Source organism: Passer domesticus, chromosome 2 (genome assembly GCF_036417665.1).
Source record: "Passer domesticus isolate bPasDom1 chromosome 2, bPasDom1.hap1, whole genome shotgun sequence".
Lineage (NCBI taxonomy): Eukaryota > Metazoa > Chordata > Aves > Passeriformes > Passeridae > Passer > Passer domesticus.
In genome coordinates, this window is record NC_087475.1 from 14,065,025 (window position 1) to 14,079,137 (window position 14,113).

Here is a 14,113-nt window from a genome sequence, read left to right on the forward strand (position 1 = left end):
CAACATACAGTCAGCACAGGAGCTCTTGGCTCAAGGGCTATGACTGAATTTAACACAAGCCAACATTAACTGCTTTTACTGTTAAATAAGCTGCTACTCACAAAGGGACTTCTGTTGTATACTGCAAAAATATTTTTACAAAAAGTATTTGGAAAATATTAACAGGTAAAGGAACAATAAACACCCCATTAACAATGATTTTTTTGTGCGTATATATCCAAGGCAGCAATCTCTAAATCTCACCAAACATGCAATTAGGCTAGAAATTAATTACTGTGGAAAAGATGGCAGGACTTGGAATCACTTTAGATCCACAATAGTTATTACAATGGATAATACTGTTTACTGGATGACACCAAACTTTTTACCCATACTATAACTTCCACTGAATACCAGGTTGTTTTTAAAGATTTACCAGTGAGAAAAACAGATGAGGTTTTAACTTTCTCTCAAGATTTTTGCAAAGGAAGAATAAGGAGAAAGAGCAGCTGTTTCAAGAAGCCATGAGTGCAGTACTGTAAGGAACGTTTTAAAATCTTGTTCTTGGAAGTTATGGACTCATTTTAATTACCTGGGAGACAACAGTATGTTTTTACTAACTTACAAATCCTTAGCTAGGATCCAGATTAGGGTATATACCCAACATCAGAAGAAAATGAAACTTCATTTGACAAGACACACTATAAACACTTCAAGGCAGAAAACTGACCGATTCAGAAAAATTCAATGATTCTCTGTTGCAAGCAGAACAATACATGCAGTGTTAATTTTACAATAACTTTCCAATCCACTTTTTTTTTTAACTTACCAGCTCTGTACCAGCCCAACTGAAGGCCTGTTCAGTAAATTATCAGGCAGCAAATTGACTTCCCTCATGGTGTTCGCCAGTCGCACAGGAAGCTCCTTCCGCAGGAACATGTACGAAGTCTTCTCGCAGGCATTGTCACGACCTGTCGGAAGGAAAAACATTGCAGCACATCAAATTTTGACTTCCTAATGTTAGAAGCTTTAAAAAAAACCCTTGTGAAAATAAAAAGTTTTAAAGCAATTTCAGTACTCTCCTTTTCTTTCTTCTCACTCTTGAGACATATTTTAAACTTTCACCTTCCTAGAGTTTCAACCTTTTTGTCTGACATTCTTCCACATTTCACATCATCTCATTTTCTCTCCCATAAAGAAAAACCTCTCATCATAGGAATAAATTTCATCGAATATCAAATACTTGATATTACCCAGAAATAAGACCCCAAAATACTAGCTTTTATTGATACGACTTTTATACTAAAGTGAACTTTTTAAAAGTAAGTGCTGCACACATAAGAGAGGGAAAGGAGTGCGAACAGAAGGACAAAATAATGACAACAGTTTGCTGATGTTTCATGTCACAAATTCTTCAACTTTTAGTATTTAAACATTTTTGCAGCACCTGGTGAGACCAGCACAGGCCATCATCCATCCTAGGACTGGCCTGCAAGATTATCACTAGAGACCTGGAAGGAAAGTCCAGTGCTTATCACCACACTCTCATTTGGAAAGGCCTCAGCTAAGATTATCTTTAACTTTCACTTTTAAAACATATTTTTATCTAGGCTAGTATTTTGAAAATGAAACATACAAAAAATCTCAACCATACAGTCAGAAAGCAAATAAATGGATCCAGCAAAATAAGAACACCTTCCTGCAGACCTAGTGGTAACAGCATTCATTCTCTGAAGCCATCCTATACAAACTGAAAGACTGGCATGACTAAGAGCAATCTTAAGCTAAAGTAGTTACTAAGGATACTGCAAATACTTAAAAGCACAAGATATTAAGCCATTTACCCAAGATGGAAAATTAGACTTCACTTAACATAGTTTTTTGTGCTTTGCATCCTTTAACAAGTGCACAAAGTCCTATCATTTCTAATCTCTAAAGATTCCAGGTAAATGAATTTATTTAGAAGCCCATGTTTAACTTGTAATGAACAGCCAGGATTCTGCTTTCATCTAGAAAGAGAGCAAAGGTCTTTTGTGATGATAACCAGTTCAACCATCTGCAAAATTTCTGAGTGAAGGCATAATGTAAGAGCTATAAATTATGTTCAAGCAAACCAGAAAGTGTTAAAAGCCAGTGCTAGGCACATAATCACTGAGATTTACAATTTGCAACTTTCAAGTACAATGCAACTAGCACAATCAAGGAAATACTTTTTAAGACAGTCCCATTATAATCACTGAGTTTTCACCTTCTTTGCATAGATAGCATGCATTGATGGATTAGTTCCCAAACCCTAACATTAGCTTGGGGAATATGCAGGAAGGATTAGGATTTCCCTTTTTTTCTTGCTCATTTAGGTATCATCAATCTGGGGCTCATTAAATTCTGACAGTGCTACCAATTTCATTATAACTCTTCCAGTAAACATTTGGATCTGTTTTACTTGGTCCTATTTTCACACCTCAATTACAAATATAAACATCCTGTCAAAATTAGACAAAGGAAACAAGACATTACATTGTTTTCTCTGAAGCACAGTAATGACTTCAGAGTTCAATCTTTCAAGTAAATTAGATACCAATTCACCTACAATAGAGGACAGACTCTTGTTTGTTCACAAGTCACCATGTATGGCAGGTCTTTAAAGACTGAGGCTGGACAGCAGGAAAGACTGACTCAGCTCAGCTGAAACCTTCTGAGCAGGAAAACCCCTCAGAACAAAGACAACAACTGCTTCTTCCCAAGACTGACTGAGAGCAAGTGCAGTGATTCTCTAGGTGATAAAAAGAAAAATGAATGAAAGATAGCCCATGCAGAAAATTAGAAAATTATGGACAAGAACCCACTGCTCATGGGTTTGTGCCACGCAAACAAAAGCTGCTACAGGCAAGCATGACTGGCTGAAGAGACCCACACCCTCTCTTCCCACATGCAAGGGCACATCTCTATCCAACCTGTCTCACCCCAGCAGCTCTAAGCCATCTCTTTCAAGGAGCTGCCTTGCCCTGTTGTACAGTTACATTTTAGGTACAGAGCCCTTTGGGGTCCCTTTGCATGTTCAGTGCAGGAAGAGGAAAGGAAGCTCTGGTTTTTAAGACTTCCCTGCTTACAAGCTTACTTCAGCTTAAGTTCAGCTCAGCTGTTTGGTTTGGGGCACATGGTTCTCCTATCAGCCCCTTAGCTGCAGTCACTTTACCCGAGACCCTCCACAGAGCTGCCTCAGCGTTCAGCATCAGGTCAGTTACCTGCCTGCCAGGCAGCACACGCAGGGCAAGAGAGAATGGCCGCCCACCCACCAGGAGAGCAGCAATTAGATATCCTCCAGCTCTGTGGCTACCCACCAGGAGCAGCAGCAATTAGATATCCTCCAGCTTTCAAAGCAACAGCAAACTGTGTCCTAACATTGCTCCTTGGCTGCTGTTCCTCACAGCAACACCTGTACAACCACTTCCATCAAAAGAAGGGACATCAGACTAAGTAATAAAATCCCTTCATCTGTATGTGTAGATATTTTCCTAACATAATTTATTATAAATTATATTATAGTTGCATTTATGATAAAGTCAGTCTAAGTTCTAAAGATATTTCCAGAAACAGCATTCTAATAAGCTGCAATGAAACTTCTGCATATTTAGCCATAGTCAGTTTAATTTTTTTTTCAAAGGCTGGCTTTAATTTTGATCTAATTCCATCTATTTTTCAAAATATACAGCAATCTTACTTGATTTTGTTCTGACTTTAGCTGGGTCAATATATGTTGCCAGCATCAGCCTTTTGTCTGAAACAGCATAGACTAAAGCCAGTCTAAATCTATCAGTTTCAGTTCAAAGGAATTTGAAATTATTCTCTCAGAGTTAAAGTGCAAGTTACATTTGTGAATAATCCCTCCTTGAAACAAGGACCTGCTTACCTTTGTATTAATTCAAATGGAAAAAGAAGTCATCCTATCTCCTAGTGGAAGCTACACTGCACTAGGCATCAAGGGCTGTATTTAGCTTTATTTAAAAAAAAATTGAACTCTTTAAAAGTATGCTTTTAAGAAACTGAAAATGGAAATACTGGAAGACTCAAACACTTCCTATCCACAAAGCCAAGAAGAAAGTAAAGTAAGGCATCTCATGATATACAGGGTGCAGAATTTAGCACACACCACCACCATTTGTTTCCCACTGTCTGTAAAACAGCAATACTTGATTGCAATTGAAAAATAACTCAGTTTTGTGGCTTCAAGAGAAATAATTGGGCAGAGCAAACTCAGGCAATTGAAACAAGTTTCTTTCAACAAGAATCACATTAAGGCAACAAAAACAACAAACCAGACAGGATGCAACCTCTCTGTAACAGGTCTGCTCTACTGCAGGGAACAAAGCAATCCCATACTATTCCTCCTGGTAGAAAATAACCCTATAAAGTAATTACATTTTCTATGGGGTTAGGTGTTAATTCAGGATTAAGAGGCTAGATTAGCTTCAGACTTTTACTCTTAATGAAGTTAGAGTTTTTTAATCAGTTTGAAAGTGTAAGATCATACTTACAGTACCTGCAGCTTAACCCAGAATTTGATCCAATGGGATAAAGGAAAAGCACATAAAATATCCCACCCTACTGGTAAATTACATGTATTTTTGAGCATTATCTAAAAGCATAGATGGACGCAGCAAAAACCAAGATAACAATAAGACAGTGTGTGACAAATGAATGAGTGAATGGATTTACCTAAGAAGAAATAAATAAAGAACACAGCAATGCTCTCCAAGGCCTCACAGTTCACTGCAGAGGAGGCAGCAGTAACCTTGTCCATCAAGAACCAAACAAGCATCAAACTGCAGAAGAGTCAACTCTTAATTAGCAGAAACTTCCTGATGGAAAGCACTGTAAAAGAGAGCAAGCTGATCTAATTTGGGCACGTTTACTAGTGAAGGTAGACATCTGCCCAAAATTACACTAAGCGATTTGATTCAGTCTCTGAAATGAGATGAGACTGAACATGGCCTAACACTCTTTGTAGCCCTAATTCTCTCATGACCCAAGAGGAAGGAAGTGATCACCTCATATTTTGTTAACCACTTGCAAAGAGAAAGCAGTGCAAATTTGCACAGGGAAACACACAAAAAGTAGACACTCTGAAGCAAGTCAGAGTTTGAAAAAACACAGCATAGGCTGCATAAATTAAGTTATACAGTAACAGCTACTTTGACAGAAAAATGACAATAAAAAGCAAGACATTTGTGAAGGAACTAATCCTCAAGGTATCACTATTGCATGCATACCTAGCACAAAAACTGAAAGAAATGTCAAGTATCACCACAGGTTTAAAAAAGAAACTGTTTAATAAACATTCTACCACCTTCAATCTTCTGAACAATCTTACCTGTCTGGGCTTATCAGTCACCCTATGTAAAAGTCACACAGAAAAGCACACTCATGGCCTCCTCTCTGCCACTTTGAAACCTTCAGCTCAAAACTAGCACCAAGGAGAAACTCTGATGCTAATCTTGAGGCTCTTTAGTTTAAAAACAAGTCAGTGTAATGGACTGACAACAGACACAACCTTCAACATCGTGAAAATAAGAAAATGCATCAGTCAAACAAAGATCTAAGCAGCAATACCCCAGACTCGACATCAAACTAAGGTCACTGAAGAATTTTCTAATGTTCTGTTTTTACAGTGTAGCAGCCTTACACATGACAGACACAGGGTTTGTAAAAATACTGTGGGAGTGGTACCTGTACAAACACTGGAATGGTCACTGCTCACGAGAGTCAATGTTGGTGATTTGCTTATGCACCTGAAGCATGATGTGACTGCCACAGCAAAAGTTTAAGTTGAGAATATAAGTAAACTTAGACATTAAAATTTAAAAATAAGTTCACCCAGAAGATGACATTTAATATTAAATCAATTTTTCCAGACATGAAAAAGTGTTACATGTCTCCACCAAAAATGAATCATGTTATTTATTCAACTAGACAGGTATCAGAGGGAGAAAAAAGCCTAAGGAAAACACAGCAATAAAACATGACCCAGAACCTTTGAGGTAGCACAGGTCACAAAAGCAGACTTGGATGCATAAGAATTTCTGAATGTAATGCCGTCAGAAGGGAAAAGATGAAAAGTGGAATGTTTTGGGGTTACACATCAATGTTATCACTGGTGGACCTTCCATTCAATGAAAGAGTAGAACTCTGTTTCCTGAATTGTTTTCTCTACTACACTGTTTTCTCCTCTCTGGATTCAAACTCTTCTCTAACATTTACTCCTCTCTTCTGTTTGTCACTTTTACCTTTTACTCCACAGTGCTGAGAAATGGAAAACAAATTAGACAACTCTTGCAAAGCTTCACTTAGACAAAACTTTTGTTCTGGTTCCTCCAACAAGAAACATGAACAATGCAGCAGGCCCTGATCCAATTCTGGCAAATTCTACCAGCTGCCAGAGCAATACTGTACTGTCCAAGATTCACATTACAAAAGGATCAGTTCCATACTAATGGAACCTACACAAATCTCCATTTTGCTGCAGAAGAGGCAGAAATGCAGAACGAGACCATGAACTCTGGTTCCACCGCTCTCAGTTCAGCTGCCAGATCCCCACATCCCTGAATACCCATTTGAGAACAGACTCCAGCAGCAGTCCTTCACAATGATGGTCAAAGCCACCTAGTTCAAAAACCTAACACAGCTGCCACATCCCCAGGCTGTCACTGGACTGCCAAGGTCACATCATAAAAGCATCAGTAGTTTCTGAATATTAACTCATCTGTCAGAGGAGGCAGGGAAAGAAGAAACAAAGTGCTCTTTTCAGTCTCAGCACTGCAGGCAGAGGTCTCTCCATTAACTATCTAGTGAACAGCAGAGACTGACACTGTACTACTTCAAAACTCAAAAGCAAAGTCCCACCTGTTATATACCAGAGACAAGGGACTCCATTCAGGATCTATAAAAACAAAATCAGAAACTACTACAGTTGCTTTAAGATAGGGCAAAATAAAGCAAGAAAGACAGGAAAGCAGGAGTGATCAGCCATATCCACTCTCTTCTCTTGAGCGTCCAGAATATTTCATAGCTCCTGTATAGGCAAACAAAACCAAGTGAAGCAGGATGAATAAATCTTCAAAAGAATATGCAAAAAGATCAGTGCATCAGAGGAGACTGAGCAAAAGCTAAAACTAAACTTGCTGCTGAAGCTAGGAAAACAGAAATTAAGAATAGTTGAATTTCAATGATTACAAACCATTTCAGGAACATGGGCTATTTATTAAAAGACAAGCTATGCTTGCACAGTCCCAATAAATGTGGCTACAAAGTAAAGCCCAGCAAAACAAGTCTGAGTTTAAAATCATTCCTATGCCCAAATGGAAATTATTATATTGTCAGCATACTCTCTAGATATTTATCTCACCAAGCACTAAAGTACAAAAAGCATACAGGGCTTGTTTGCTTGCTACAAGACAGGGCTTTGTAAAACCCAATGAAGAGGATGAATCAAGTGGAAAAGGAACTCATAGAATATAATAGCAGATGTTGACCCCTGTTAACCCTCATTCCCTACCACAGACTGCATCTAAGAGATCTGTAGTTTGAAACTGGACCTGCCACACTGTGCTACAGAATAGCAACCACAGCCTGCACAGCTGTTCCCACTCAGGTAGCCTGCAGACAAAGGATCTGAAATTGAAGGATCCAAACCACACTACTTCAGGTATTCAGACTCTTTTTAGATACCTCAGGATTAAGCTTTAGCCCAAGTTCCATTATTGTTCTCTAAGGCCACTTCCACCAAGCCTTGCAATTGTTTCATTCAAGTGTCCTGTTTCAAGGGCATGCTTTCACCTGGCACATTAAGAGATTGGTTCTATGTCAGTACAGAAATCAGAGAAATTCCAAAGCTTCAAAAATGAAACTTGAAGAATTAAAAACAAAAAATATTTTTTATATCTAACTGAACGATAATAAACATATCACATTTATGAAGTCCATTAAGTTCTGTCAAACAACTACTGCCAGAAAATCAGCCTAAAGCCAGAGGAACTGAAGTCTGCAAGTAATCTTTCCCAAATAATTCTTTCTCCTTTTCAGTCCAGCTCCCATGACTAGCTGGGCCTTTTCAGCCTAGAGGAAAGCACACCAAGAGGGGTGCTTGAGTCTTCTCAATCTACATGGTTTATGTTCACAGCTGAGAACTCAAGTTGTTACCACTGTATGCCCATTGATTTGCACTCTGTGCCATTTCACTGCTAAGTGCAATCCAAACTAGGAGGCTCACATGTTATTTTCCAGTTAAATTTTCCAAGTCATGTGACACAGCATATGGATAAAACAAGGGCTGAACTACTGAAACAGCTGAGCCTAAAAACCATTTCCAATTTATGCAATTCAAATACCACATTCAAGAACTCTTTGACGGGCATGGCAACTGCAATGTTCACTTTCTGCCCCAAAGGAAAATTTCAGTACAGCATTCACTCAGGGAATACATTAGCCGATATCCTCTTGTCTGAATGACCAAATCCCATGCATAATCAAGGTCTAGACTTTTGAACTTAAGAAGTTCGAAAATAAATGCAACTACTCTTGAATTTGTATACAGAAAAAAAAACCACTTATCTCCACTTATTTCCACAGCTCCTAAGAGTGAGATGGTTTATGTCTCGTGTGTATTAATTACTGTGCCCATGTTAAGGAATACCACTGCCATTGAGAAAAAGATGGTTCATGTTCTCATATAAACGCAGGTAAAGGAAAAATGCCAGCTAGCTGTCCTTAGCACAGCAGGACAGCTCAACACAGGGTGAATCATTACATTTACTATCATATTAGCTACACACTAATTTAGTAATAAATAACAATAACAACAATATAAAACCTGTCAACTCCAGTAAGCCTGTTCCAAGTAAATGGTGCTCTGTATGAAACCGACTGTGCTGGAAAGCGGCTTAACTTACTGCTGATCTGAAACAGACCAACAGGAGGAATTAACAGATGCACAATACTCTGCAATCATTACTTTTATCTCCTATTGCCACAGCCTTCCTGTCACAGAAAAGACCCAAGTGAAGGCACATCTGTCCCTCTCAGGAGGAATGGTTCATCAGATAATTACTTGTCAAAGCTGTAAACCAGCACTGTACACTGTTAAACAGAACAACCCAAATTAAAAATAAAAGTGTGAGTTTTTAAAATAGGCTTCCCTGATCCAAAACTAATGTTTAGCTGCTTACCACTTGGTTCTAACAAAACAACTTTTTGAGTATTTTAATGCATTTGCCAAGAGACAACACAATAATAAAAAGCATCTATAAAGTTTAATGCCGAGACACTCAACCAGTTACCCACAGGCTGTACTATTTTTAGACATGCAGACCCAAGGCTGTATTCCCTTTGAGCAATTTGGGAGTAGGCTGAAAGTCAGGTGAATCATTTCAGCAGCAAAGCTCTGTCTCGCCATTATCACAGACACTCCCCACAGAAAATGACAGGCCAAGAGCCAAGATGTTCTCAGGAGAAACCATGGCCCTGATCATGTTCTTGATCTTAGAATGCCTGTGCAGCTCAGACTCCTTCCCCAGGAAGGCACAGGGGGCTCTGGGCTTTCAAACAGGACACCCTGCATGAAACACATCTTGTGTTTCGCTCTGGTGAGATGCAAAATTTTAAAACAAATTTTAAACTTTTTTTTTTTTAAATGCAGAATGAGGCTTAAAGCACCAAGCCAAAGAAACATTATTCTCCTTTTGATGCTCTGATCAGCTGCTGTTACAACAAACTGACCAGAAAAGACTGAGTGGTGCTTCTTGGGTCTTATAAGCACCTTTTCCTCCCATAAGAGGGAAAAATGTGTTTCACATTGAAGATTATAATTAGATGTTCCAACTGTTTAACACTCTCCCTAAGCTCTCAAAACTTTGACAACTTCCTTCCTAACCCTTATGAAAAACTTCCATAATTCTCTCTAACCATTCCAGAAAAATACAAATCCCTGCTTTATCCTCTAGTTCCTGACAACCTGCCAAAGAAAAAGCTATTCCAAATCCCCAGCATAAATAAAATGAATGTTTATGAGAAAAGACTCACACAGTTAAAACCAATTACATAAAAATACTGCCAATACCACATGCTCCAGTTCCCCTTCAGTCTCACTGAAGTGAAATGTATTAGACTGTTAAACATCTTGTTTCAAAACACTTCTGATCATTAACAAAACACATTATAAAAAAGGTTAGAGCGTTCTTCCCTGTTATCAGTTTGAAGACATTTTCGCAGTCTATAAAAATCATTCAGAAAAGCACAAACAAGGAGTAAACTAAACAAGTAGCAGTTGAAATGTAAATTATTTTTTAGCAAAAAAAAATTGCCTCTCTCTCTATTCACAGTCTTAAACCTAATTCTGAAAAATGCCAATTATAATTTGCACAAGCCTACTATTTTAATGAATTAAGTCAGTGAAAATATTTATAATACTGCGTCACTTTTTTTGCATTGACTTCAGGATAACAGAAAATAATTAAAACAGAATGAAGAAACATGAGAGAATGTCACATTTACATAGAAAGGCTTAAAGGAAACAAGAGCCAATAAAACAGCATCTTGTAACACAAAAAACATCAGAAAAAAAGAGAACTAACCCTAAGAGTCACAGTTCATTGCTCTAATTCATCCTTTCAACCTAATATTTCCACAAATAAAAATTACATTTAAGTGACTCCAGATAAAAACAAAACCCCAAATATTTTTAAAAGGATAAGTAGCAGCCTGTAAAATATTTCAGCAGTTTTGAGGAAAGGTGTTTTTAAAAAAAGCCCATTATATTAAGCATAACTAGCAACAAGAAAAGCTGTTCTACTACAGTAACTGTGGAATTAGATAAAACAATTCCTAAATCTATGCCTAATTTTATGATGGATAATGCTGATTTAAGGGGGACTGGAGACAGACATACCATTCACTCTTCCCAACACAGTCCCGTGAAGATCAATGACTGCTAGTGCAGCACAGAGTATTTATGAAAAGTTCTCCACCAACAGCTGTGTGAGCCAGTTGTGCTCTCAGAGCCCAGAAGGGGCAGTTTGTGCCACGGCTGAACGGGACCTGCACAGCTTCTGGAGGGATTCTCGCTCTCCTGCACTCACTCCTACCCAGCACGTGGGCTCGGGGGTGGGGGACAGCTGGAGGGGGACAGAGCCAGGGAGCTGACCTGAGCTGCACAAAGGGATGTTCTATATGACATGATGCCATGCCCAGCAATAACCAACTGGCTGGCTTTGTCCCCCAAGATGTCCATCACACAGTGACTGGCTGGGCACAGCTCTCCTTCTGAGGGGTGGTGAGTGACTGCCTGTGCATCACTCGATTCTCTTCCTCTTTACTTCTTAAACTGCCTTGTTCTCAACCCATAAAGTTTTCTCATTTTTGCCCTCCCTTTTCTCTTCCCATGCCAGTGGGGTGGAAGGAGGGGAGCAAGCACCTGGGTGGGTGCTCAGCTGCTGGATGGGGTCAAAACAACCATAACACTGAACGTCTGATATAACAACCTCACCTTGCAGTTATTCCATTATTTTTTACATTGAGTTCTGTTTGTTTGTTTTTAATGAAGAATGCCACACGGGGCTGTGCCAAACTTCATAAAAAGCCAGGTACAGCACCTATTGCTACTGCCTTAGCACACAGCAAAAACATGGAAATTAGACCAGGCCACCACAATCTATTGTCTCTTTACTACCTCACTATCTCTTGGTGCTTATCTATGCATTACTTCATTATTAGCTCCATCTCTTTTTCACCTACTTCAGACAACCTGATTTAACTCTAATGTCCTCCTCTTCCTTTCTCTGACAGATAAGCAGAGTGTTTTCCTACTTCCAAAGCCCTGGGGCCATCACCAGTCATTATTTCCATGAGCCCATAAGCACGAGCTGTGTTGCACCAGGCCACACACATTTGCAGAATAAAGTGTTCAACTACTCACAACACACAGAACTGATTTACTTCCACCGGAACCCACTAAGAGGATGTAGACGTATTTCAGCTATCTAAAATTTGGGTCTGGGGAAAGCTGTGATTTCCTTTATGTTTCTGGACACAATTCATTTTTTTCTGAAGACCAAAGCAAAGATTAACTCAACACTATTTATCATTATGTACCTACTTCCATCAAGTAAATGTTTCACTTCAGCATTCTCCCCAGCTGCTATAAATTATCTCAACATCTTTTTATCTGCTTTTCTATCCCATGACTTTTCACCTTGACTGTTATTTGTACTGCAACCCAAGACAGGATGTCCTTGCTTCCAACTTTCATAGGGTTTTTTTGATCAACAGTATTTCTAGAAATTGTAACACTGCTCTGCTGCTTTCCTATCTGTGTTTGCATCAGAATTGCTCTTTCTCAAACTGACAGATCATCTCCTGCTTATGTCTTAGGAGAGACCCTATCAGCCTGTTTTCTTGCCTTGCACAAGTTATGCTATTTTTAACACTGGCTGTCAGTTCTTCCATTCCAGAGAAGGAATGCTACCAAATTCATGTTATTTTAATCAAAATTTAATTTCAGCTGCCTCCTTATTAGTTTACATCTACTCTAAAGAAAGCATTTCAACAATTTCTACCAGTTGCTAGAAGAAAAACATGTCCCAAACATTCTTAGGTCTTCAAGACCTACAAATCCTGTCTTTTTGTCCCGCTAGAAAGAAGCTTCCCAAGCCCTAAGTTTCTGTCAAGCAGCATTCTCCACTGCTTCTGCTACTTGCTGAAAAGAAATAAACAAACCCACTGGCATTGTTCATAGCTTCATGCAGATGGGGAGCTCTTGTCCTCTCTCTTTCACCCAAGGCATTCAGCTGTGTGCTTACACACCACACCATCTTCAGGGAATACAAAAATGCTCAAGCATGCAGACACATCCATGTGCAGGGAAAGATCATTCCCTTCCCAGCACCCCAAGGCAGAGGATTGCACAGCTCCTCTGATCAATCCACAGACAAACACAACACGGACTGAGAAATTTTCTGCTGTTTTGGGAGACAAATTCAAGCAATTCCAACAGCTGAAGGATGCTCACTTGTAGACTACTAGCCTATGCTTACAGGCAAGAGTGGCCAGCCAAACCAGGCCCTGAAGGCAGAATTTTCAATGCTTATGAGGAAGAAAAAAAATTATCTTGGTGATCCAGTTTGATCATCTACAGCAATTTATGGAATGTGTACAACTATACTAAAATACTGAATTCAGAATATATGAAGTCTCAATTAAGTCTCACAGAAATTAAGTATTCCTTTATTGAATAAACAGCCTGTAAAAGCAACTGATAGAGATAATTCTGTAAATGAAATGCATCACCATGTAGTATTACACAGCACTCCAATTTCTCTATCATACCACAGTTCAATAGTGACTGCTGAACAAAGTTACCTAACCACAATGACTCTTCCAGACCTTCCATGCAATCAATACTAGGCTTTATAAAACCCTTCAATATTATATATAGTATTGGAACATCACTGCCTGCCAGCAGCTGGCAGTTGTAAATAGGAACAGGTTATAAATAACAGTTGCATCAAAAAGGCTTTCAGCTTCCTTGCTGTGCTACAGCCCATTCAAAGGAAACCCTTTTTAATGTTCTGAAATGTAAACTTTATCCATGCCCAGATCTAGGCAATGAAGGACTGGACATGGAAAAGTGGTAACTGCAGAAGAATTCAAGAACAAAAGCAGGCAGACAATCCAGCTTGCACACCCAGCTGTCACTGGTAGCCTTTCAAGGTAAAAACTAAACAACAGTAAAACAATTTTATTCCAATGTTCCACAAAACTGCTAAAGGGATTCTATTTAAAGTTCTAAAAGACATATTTGAACAATAATACTGAAAATTCTGGAAAAGCCACAAAATTAATTCCATGGTATTTTCATAAGGCTGCAAATAGTTCATTTAATCTATTTATCTTTACAAAATCAAGAAAGATAACTCCACCAGAATGTACATATACCACATAGTGCAAATATTCCAGGCATCAAAGGCTCCCAGCCCACCAACAAAAGCTCTGATGAAACTGCTGGATGGAAGCTGAAGCCAGTCAGATGAAAATAAAAGACAGTAATGTCTGACTAGCATTCATCTTCTGATCCCATGCAGTGGCC

General features: G+C 38.9%; 1 protein-coding gene across 1 annotated transcript in view; it reads right to left on the reverse strand.

Annotated features, from left to right (window-relative positions):
* The window catches only part of PDK3 (pyruvate dehydrogenase kinase 3), a 49,979-nt gene that overhangs the window by 30,485 nt on the left and 5,381 nt on the right, over positions 1–14,113 (reverse strand). Inside the window, exon 2 of the mRNA XM_064407424.1 lies at positions 809–950. Coding sequence (XP_064263494.1) covers positions 809–950 — 142 coding nt within the window. The remainder of the gene's footprint in view (positions 1–808; positions 951–14,113) is intronic.